We start from the raw sequence: 10,134 nt of genomic DNA on the forward strand, positions 1-10,134 counted from the left end.
CTGGGGACTGAGAATGATTTCTTCCATCATGATCTGCCATATGAACTCCAATGTTAATAGTTTGGGATATAGAGCTGATGTACACTACAGGTAACCTTCCATTAACAGTATTGAAATGTTCTGGATTGACATCAATGTGTATTTGTTATTGGGGAGATAGTGGTTTAGGGTGGCACAGTAGCACAGAGGGCGGCACCGTAGCATAGTGGTTAGCACAGTTGTTTCACAGTTCCAGCATCCCAGGTTTGATTCCCAGCTTGGGTCACTGTCTGTGCGGAGTCTGCACATTCTCCCAGTGTCTGCGTGGGTTTCCTCCGGGTGCTCCGATTTCCTCTCTCAGTCCAAGAATGTGCAGGTTAGGTGGATTGGCTAAATTGCCCTGAGTGTCCAAAAAGGTTAGGTGGGGTTACTGAGATAGGGTGGCAGTGTGGGCTTAAGTAGGGTGCTCTTTCCAAGGGCCAATGCAGACTCAGTGGACCGAATGGCCTTCTTCTGCACTGTAAATTCTGTGATGGTGTCAATAATCCAGCGGACCAGGCGTACGAACTGAGCACCTGAGCACAAAATCCCATCAAGGCAGCTGGTGAAATTTAAATTCAATAATCTGGAATATAAAGCTAGTCTCAGTGATGGTGACCATGAAACTACTGATTGTTGCAAATATCCATCTGGTTCATCGATGTCCTTGAGTGAAGGAAATCTGCCATCCTTACCTGGTCTGGTATACTTGAAGCCGTGAGCATTTTTTATCTGTGGTTGACAACTGCGAAATGGCCCAGCAAGGCCCTCAGTTCAAGGACAATTCAGGATGGGCAACAAATGCTGGCCTTGTCAGTGATGCCCCCATCAATGAAAGAATAAAAAAGATAATTTGATAACCAAGAATTAAATATGAAAAGGACAGAAGCATATTTACAAACTTTTACACAATAGTAAATGCCACCACAGTCCCAGAGGTTGCCCTCCCCTTTGAAAGCTGACTGGTGGTAATTTAACCAGAGGTTCACCACTCAGGCAAGATTCATGAATAACCTCAGCTGGGAATTGAATCTGTGCTGTTGGCGTCGCTCCGCATCACAAAAGAGCTGACTGAGCTGGTGACGCCCTTACACAGCTGTAATTGGGATATGATGACAGTTTTTAGTTTGTAGTAAACCTGGCTAAGAACTATTACTGTGAAGGCATTTTCCTTCAACTATAGCCTGCAAACCTTTCTGTTAACCTATAAATCAATATTTTAAAGGAACAGCAGTGCAGCCCCCACTCGATGTGCACCTTGTGGTGTGCAAAATAGCAGGTTAAGTTTCAGAGAAGTGGGTGGCATGATGACCCAGTGGTTAGCACTGCTGCCTCACGGCGCCGAGGACCCAGGTTCGATCCTGGCCCCGGGTCACTGTCCATGTGAAGTTTGCACATTCTCCCCGTGTCTGCGTGGGTCTCACCCATCAACCCAAAGATGTGCAGGGTAGGGGATTGATCACGCTAAATCACCCCTTCATTTAAAAATTTAAATAAATAAACATTTTCAGAGAAGGATGTTCAGTGCTTACAGTAGTATTTTGTTTGTCAGTGCAGTTAAGGCAGCAGTCAATAGACCAACTAATTCTGAGTGGGGGAAACCAGATCCTTCTGTCTGCCTGACTGATAAAGTGCCAAACAAATATTATATCTACACTTTAATTTTAGAACATGTTTACCTCTACCTACTTAATGTTTTGATAGCCCCATGTTTGAGAGGTCGGGCTCTGAGTGCCATCTGATCATCAATTGCAAATGTATGCATTCCACTCTCATCTGAAATAATGTAATTCAAATTATTGGATAATTAACTTGTTTTAGTGTTTAATTCAAGTTTTTTTTTAAAAATTGGAGTAAATTGAAGTACAAAAGCTGCTTTGAGATTTATAGTGTCAGTTTTGTGAGGCTGAACTGTGAAGGTCAGAGTGTGTGTGTGAATATTGATTTTTGTGTTCCTGTTAAGAAGTCATTAACAACATAAATTAGGTACAGGATTGCTGAGCTCCTTCCTCAGGTTTCTGATCAAAGAGTGGCTAAAAATGATTAAAATATCACAAAAGTGGCCCAAAATGGAAAAACAAACATTAGATTTTAGTTTTAAATTAAGCTTATAGAAAAATAAATAAATAGCAGATTGTTTGTGAAGCTGCAAGATTGTCTTTTCTGTATTGTATGCTCTGAAAGTCAGATGCTAACTGAAAGTTGACCGTGATCGCGTCTATTTCACAGTATGGGAAGTAAATGTGATTTTCTTTTCTTTCTTTCCTTCATTTCTTTCTCATCTATTCAAAAGGAATCCAAACTTTGAAATGAAACAAGAAATACACAGCAAGTCAGTCAACATCCACACAAGAGACAACAGGTTAATTTTCTACTTTTATTTCATACTTCTCAACATTCACATAGTGTTTTTGCATTCAATTTACAAGTCCTTTCTCCTTAAAATGTTTTGTTCCTGTCCAAACATCCACTACATAGGACAAAAATGTTGATAGAGATTAAATGAGAGATTAAATGAAGACTTTTACCAGAATATTCTTCATTGTAAAATCTGTATTGAATCTGCATCATCTGTGTTATTCCTCTCTTCATGCGGACGCAAGCTGTTGCTTCCAATCAACAGATTCCTCATGATATCCATGATGCGCTTTTTCCAAATTAAATTGTACCAAAACCAGTCAGAACTGCAACTGCCGAAAAGCAGCCCAATTCTCCTTATCATAGAATTCACAATGCAGAAGGAAGCCATTCGGCCCATCGAGTCTGCACCGGCTCTTGGAAAGAGCACCCTAACCAAGCCCACACCCCCACCCTGTCCCCATAACCCAGTAACCCCACCCAACACTAAGGGCAATTTTGGACACTAAGGGGAATTTAACATGGCCAATCCACCTAACCTGCACATCTTTGGACTGTGGGAGGAAACCGGAGCACCCGGAGGAAACCCACGCAGACACGGGGAGAACGTGCAGACTCCTCACAGACAGTGACCCAGGCTGGGAATCGAACCTGGGACCCTAGAGCTGTGAAGCAATTGTGCTGTCCACAATGCTACCGTGCTGCCCATTCATTTTTTATTCATAGTAAACTTCTGTCTCTATCAGTGCCCTTTAATGGGAAGAAAATAGAGTGTTGTTGCAGCAACTTAAAGAGCTGGGACTGTCATTTTGCATTGGTTGCAAAGTGTTTATTTCAACATATGAAGGTGGTGTTCCTTAAGGACACTGAGCCCACAAAGTTAAACACTTCAACTGAAATGTTGCCATCTGTAATCCAGTTTTGACCTATTTATCCTGCTTAATCCAACAATACATCAACGTTTGTGATGCATAGTAGTTAGCACAGTTTCTTCACAACTCCAGGTACCCAGGTTTGATTCCCGGCTGGGTCACTGTCTGTGCGGAGTCTGCACGTTCTTCCCATGTCTGCGTGGGTTTCCTCTGAGGGCTCCGGTTTCCTGCCACAGTCCAAAGGTGTGCGGGTTAGGTGGATTGGCCATGATAAATTGCCCTTAGTGTCCAAAAAAAAAATGTTAAGTGGGTGTTACAGGGATAGGGTAGATACGTGGCCTTCAGTAGGGTGCTCTTATAAGGGCAGGTACAGACTCGATGGGCCGAATGGCTTCCTTCTGCACTGTAAATTCTATGATTTAGAACCTGTTGCTCTTACCTTTGCAACCTTTTCCATCCTTCTCTTTCCTCTGGCTCTTTGCTTCAGTGCACCTCAGCCTCCGTCTCCCCACTTCAGTCCTACCTGCAACAAAAGCAAAATACTACAGGTGCTAGAAATCTGAAAAACACATGGCAGGTCAGGCAGCATCTGTAGAAAAAAATTGAGTTAAAATTTCAGGTCAATGAGTGTGTCAGAATTAAGCATTTCCAGCATTTTTATTACGGTCTCACCTGCAATTTCCCAATTATTCTGCTTCTCCATAACATTCCTCAAATTTAAAAATAAGTCACAGAAGATGTTGAAGCAAGCGATGGTGGCAGAAGTAGAGCAGGAACATAAGAATAAAAATTTACCTGTTCCGGTACACAGAGGGAGAATTTCAGAATGTCTGAATTACCTAACAGCACATCTTTCGGGATTTGTGGGAGAAAACCGGGGCACCCGGTGGAAACCCACGCGGACACAGGGAGAACGTGCAGAGTCTGCACAGACAGTGGCCCAGCGGTAATCGAACCTGGGACCCTGGTGCTGTGAAGCCACAGTGCTAGCCACTGTGCAACCATGCTGCCCATCCAATCTGGAAAGAGACATCGGCAGAAAAGTTGTGTGGTATGAAATCTTTCCATTGCTGGCCCTTCAGTTGGTTATAAGCTCTCTTGCAGAAGGTACAGTTCCACACGAGACTCCCTGCTGACCCATAGCCTGCTGAGACAGTTGTTCTCAGTCATTGGCAGGTGTCTGCTTAGGCCTGCAGAAGTAATTGATAGCATAATAGTAAGTGTAGGCAGTCTGCCTCTAGTATCTGCTAATCTTCCTGGCATGCCTTCTTTCAACCATATATTTGAAACACTTGAAAACTAAGCCAACTTGGGGGCCTTTCTGGGCTGTGTAATTTGTACTTGGATGCCTTGTCACTTATATATGTTTGTGTTATAGATGTACTTTTATATGTGCTCTTTTCCTATGTGCTCTGGCCCTGTCAATATTTCAATTATAGTCAGCTTTCTGGTGATTTCACAGGAATTCTGCTTTTTGTCTCAATGTACTTACTGTGCAGAGAATACAAAACAAGAAATTTAAAAACTGTTACAATAATTTAAAAAGAGCACTAAAAGGGCATTGGAAAAATGACAATATTCCATCTCGCTCTATAAGAACTCCATTAGACATGTAGCTTTTCTTTTCATCCACTGCACTTGGCCAAACAAAATGCACGGCACAATTCAAGTCAGCTGTGCTTTATTAACACTAATTGATTATAATATTTAAGTTAAGCTCTTGCACATTTTGTGTAAGAGAACCTTGGGCTGATTGAAAGATTGTATGCTTTGTGAATCAAGTGGTGGGCTTGCAAAAAAAAGATTCCCTGCGGATATTCCAATGCCAACTTGGTACCAAGCCAATAAATGGAAAATATACTCTATCTTCTCTGCAGCCTGTTAAATAGGGCGATAACACTTCTTCAGTAGACATAGATATGTTGTACCCTTCCACTGTGAAAATTTAAGCCTAGTTTTCTTGTGGATTCTTGTGCATATTCGAGCTTCTGCAGCCATCTTCACGGTGTTTGTTTCCATACAGATCAGATGTAGTTACCAAGTTAATGAGCTGCCCAAGTTGGTTTACTCACTGCAGAATTTTATATACCCAGATGCAAACTGGCTATGTGACCATCGTTTGGCTTTCAGATTGAGATTTCACCAAGCTTTCAAGGTGGTGTAACAGAGGAAATCAGCTTCACAGAATCACTAAGCTGAGACTCATACATTCCACCAAGTTCTTTTTAAGCAATATTCCCGAAATGGTAAACACTTAATTTCTCTTACAAATCAGATATGGTGCAATGTTTATCCCCGAGACAGCAATGAAGAACTCGCATTGTAAAGTTATCTAAAGTTTTTATGCAATATGTAACTACATTTTGTAAAGTATACCTACTATAGTAAATGGGTTATGCTGGATACAAATTTATACATTGATTTTCTACATATTTCATCTAATTTGACTGATTTTTGCTAAATTGATGGAATGAGTGATATTTATTTGTTGGAGCTTTATGTCACCCCATTATCAGCGTTTTGCAAGAAGTATGGGTGACAATTTAGGATTTTTTTATAGAAACCGAGGTGACTGGTGTCACAGGATCAATGAACTGATTAATGAGAATAATGGAACCACTACCTTCTATAACATTTATAACTTCTGGATTTTCAGCATTTTAGTTTTTTTTAAGAATTGAGAGATAATCTAACCATTTCCTTTTGACATTCAATGGCATTACTATTGCTGAATCCCCCACTATGAACATCCTGGTGGGGTACCTCTGACCAGAACAGAACCGGACCAGCCATATAAATAAGTTGAGACTGGCAATTCTGAGGCGAGAAATTCACCTCCTGACTACCCAAAGCATGTCTACCATCTCCGTGGCATAAGTCAGGAGTTTAATGGACTACGCTCCACTTTCCTGGATGAGTGCAACTCCAACAACACTCGAGAAGTTTGACAACAGCAGCTAAAGCACCCCATGCACCAACTTAAACACATTCACATCTTCCGCCACCGATGCACAGTGGCAGCAGTGTGTACTACTTACAAGATGTATAGCAGCAATTTATCATGGCTCTTTTGGCAGCATCTTCCAAACCTGCAATCCCTACCACTGATGAGAACAAGGGCAGAAAATGTATGTTTCCCTCCAAACTACATACCATCTTGCCTTGGAACTATATCATCATTCCTTCGCTATCTGCTGGATCAAAACCCTAGACCTTACTTTGTAACTGCACTGTGACAGCATTCACCACCACATTCTAAAGGGCAGTTAGGGATGGGCAACAAATGCTGGCCTAGCGAGCAACACGTACATCCCATGAATTAAACATTTTATTAACTGCATTCTTAATACATCTTTAACATTTGGTTGTGTTGCAGACTGCAATATCAGCACAATCACTTTGCATACCTTCACTGCAGAGTGCTGTAATTGTAAAATAAGATTTAAATAATATTTCACAAAGTCAAAAAGTGAAGGAAAAAAACATCAATTTTAAATTGTTAGCAGGACCAATAAAATTCCTTGTTGCTATTGCACTGTTCTACCTGGGCTGTCCGGCATTTCACCCGAGATGCAGCCACATGCACTTTCCATTACGACTCACTACATATATTGATCAAAAGCTGGAATCCTGATTAACCCATGGGTATATTGAATTTCATTGCACAACCCTCAGTGGTGGATCCTGGGCCTCAGTCAGGAGTCTCCACATTCTCCCCGTGGCTGCGTGGGTTTCCTCCGGGTGCTCCAGTTTCCTCCCACAAGTCCCAAAAGACATGCTTGTTAGGTGAATTGGGCATTCTGAATTCTCCCTCAGTGTACCCAAACAGGCACCAGAGTGTGGCGACTGGGGGATTTTCACAGTAACTTCATTGCAGTATTAATGTAAGCCTACTTGTGACACTAATAAAGATGATTATTGGGACTGCCCTAGTGGAAATATTTACTTACATGAAGCCTTCCTCACTGTCAGTTGCTCAAACCATCTACTACTGCTCTCCAGGCATACCAATACTTTTTCGTATTTGCTTGGTCTTTTCACATTCAATTCATTGAATGCTTTAGGTAGTTGTTTTCCAAGATATTCTATTAAATTTTAAATAATGCACACTTTTACCAAAATGCATTACTAGACTATTTCCTTAAATAAAATGGCGCAATTTAATGAAGTGAATGAAATTATAGATTCAACAGTGCAGATGGAGGCCATTCGGCCCATCGAGTCTGCACCGACCCATTGAAAGAGACCCCTACTTAAGGCCCACACCTCCACCTTATCCCCGTAACCCTATAACCCCACCTAACTTTTTGCACACAAAGCGGCAATTTTGCACGGTCAATCCACCTAACCTGCACCTCTTTGGTCTGTGGGAGGAAACCCACACAGACACAGGGAGAAAGCGCAAACTCCACACACACAGTCACCCAAGGGCGGAATTGAACCCGGGGTCCCTGGAGCTGTGATGCAGCAGTGCTAACCACTGTGTCACCCAAATGGAATGGTTTTCTCATGTTAGATGCCCTATCACGCAGAGTCCACTTCCTGTTTTGCACAGCTGCAGTTTGATGTGAACAAAACTAGTCACAGTAAACAACATTTGGTATTAAACTTGTTTCTTCTTTCCTAGAAACAGGAAGTTCAACAAAATGTGCCTGAAATTAACTTTTATCACTATGTGATTTCACTATTTCAGTCAACACAATCAATCCCTTATCTACTGAAACTCATTTTCAAATGCAGAGGTTACTTATGCGCTACATATTTAATCAAGTGAAGATGAAAATCACTAGCATGGCAGTCTGTTTTCCAGAGGGTGGCTTGCAAGAAACTAAAATGTGAGATTTTCATGAAGCACTTGTTTACTGGAACAGCAATTCTAACAACTGGTGAAATTCTAAGAATCTAGCAGGTGTGGGAAATGGGGCAGCTAATAAGGGCTTGTTTGCTGAAAACCAGACTTAAAATATATATTTTCTGTCTCCCTTTTCAGCCTCCTGTTATATCGTAAGAGCAGCAAACCAACAAATGATCAACTGGATGTCAGCCTGCAGCAATATAAAAAATAATTTTAATTGATTAGATTTGTACATATTTTTGATATTAAATGACTAAATACAGGCACTGTGATTATAAAAAGATTAAATGTGGCCATCTCTTACATATGCACCACCACCATGGTGAGGTTTAGTTTGCTCTTCAACATTAGATTACAACTTCTGTTTGTACATGAGAAGTGGTCCGAGTGCTTGACTGGAGTTGAAGATAAATATGTTCTCATCTTGGTCAGTCTCACCTAGAGTGTTTCTTGAAGTGATGCACATGATTTTATAAAAATGTTTCTTTGCTTCTGCATCACATCTCTTTAGAAGTCAATGATCCACAGTTTAAAAGTAGATTTTGCTGCACGTAGCAGCAAATATAAGCAGCAACATTCGGTTTCAAAAATGACAGCGTAACTGCACACACAAACCTTTCCCAATACATTTACCAGTTGTGTTACATTTAACCTAGATTTCAGACAACTTGATATCCGGCTCCTTCAGTATTTTGATTCTGTACTGAAAAAATATTTGTATAAAACTAATACCCATGTAAATTATATTTATCTTAATTGAAAGTCAGCTATGAACTTGGAGATGCTATCAATTCAAAATGTATGCAAAAGGTGACTATTCCAATGTTTACATTAAAATGTATTTTCCTACAAGCTCCAGAAATGTCAGGAACCTTCATTCTTTGTGTAACCTGATGTAAAATGTTGCACTCTGATCTAGAATATTTGAGCACTTCATTTTGCATCAAAAGTCATTGAAATGTTTTGTTAATCCCCTTTCCTCATTTTACATGCAGATGTTTCCCAATTTATTTTCCTACACCTGGGTAAATACGAAAGCACACCTCTGCAAAAACAATAAAACTCTTTCCATTGTGATCAAATTTACATACAGAAATTGTAGTAATACAAGTAGCATTCATCACCTTAGCTTTCCTTATACAATCAGAACCTTTGGCTCAGCCGACAATTTATTTTCCAAAGTTCTTTGAAATTAAATTATGTCAAATAATTAATGAGTGGCAAATGTGACACCCACTTTTGAAGGAGCATGTTAGGATCAGCTGTACCATTATAGCAGCTAGCTTTTCTTCGGCAAACTACTTGAGTAATGCGGGATGAAACCACAAAAGTACTTGGAGAAACACAAGCTATTCAAAACCTGAAAGCCATGCATAACAAACTACAGAAGTCACAGATGAAGGAATTGTACTGAGATTTTTTGGATTTTCAAATGCATTTGACAAGATGGCATTCAGGGGAATGCAGCTACATGGACATGTTGTTACTTAGAGGGCAGGAAGAAAAGTGTGGAGTTAAAAAGAAGCTTCTTGGGCAGTAAGGGATCGGCAAGTGAAGGAGGTGCTTCACGAGGCAGTCGCCCAAACTGCATTCTGTATGTGATTTCCCCAATGTGCGTCATGAGCATCAAATACAGTACAATAAGTAGAAAGGAGTACAAGTAAATCACTTTCATCTGGGCTAGGACGTTGAAAAGGGAAGAAGTAAATGAGACATATTTCAGATTTCCACTTTTACATGCTAATGGACCAGCTTGAGTTGGAATACTGTTTTGGTTACCACATTAAAGGAAGGAAGGATCAAGGAAATAGGCTTTTAATACAGACATTAAGGATCACATTATCAAAATAGGCTTGAGAAGTTGGAGTTTTTTTATTTTCATGAGAACAGGGAAGGTTAAGGGAATGACCTGGTAGGTTCTTTTCAAGATTATAAAATGTTATGACATTTATAATGATGCATGTTGCCACCGTCTGGGATAATTTAAGCTAATATTTATTCTATATTGTACAATGACATTGCAGACACCAT

The 10,134-nt window shown here is 40.5% G+C and overlaps 1 protein-coding gene across 4 annotated transcripts in view; it reads left to right on the forward strand.

Moving 5' to 3' along the window:
- sdccag8 (SHH signaling and ciliogenesis regulator sdccag8) overlaps positions 1 to 8,959 on the forward strand; it is a 595,448-nt gene extending 586,489 nt beyond the window's left edge. For 2 of the 4 annotated variants that reach the window (XR_005462774.1, XR_005462773.1), the window contains exons 18-19: positions 2,312 to 2,380; positions 8,239 to 8,959. Coding sequence is in view for 2 of the 4 variants with exons in the window: in XM_038815187.1 (XP_038671115.1) it covers positions 8,239 to 8,256 (18 nt within the window). In the remaining 2 variants the exon portion in view is untranslated. The remainder of the gene's footprint in view (positions 1 to 2,311; positions 2,381 to 8,238) is intronic. The other 2 variants (XM_038815187.1, XM_038815207.1) reach the window with 1 other exon arrangement.
- The last annotated feature ends 1,175 nt before the right edge of the window (positions 8,960 to 10,134 follow it).

This window comes from Scyliorhinus canicula, chromosome 1 (assembly GCF_902713615.1).
Source record: "Scyliorhinus canicula chromosome 1, sScyCan1.1, whole genome shotgun sequence".
NCBI classification, from domain to species: Eukaryota; Metazoa; Chordata; class Chondrichthyes; order Carcharhiniformes; family Scyliorhinidae; genus Scyliorhinus; species Scyliorhinus canicula.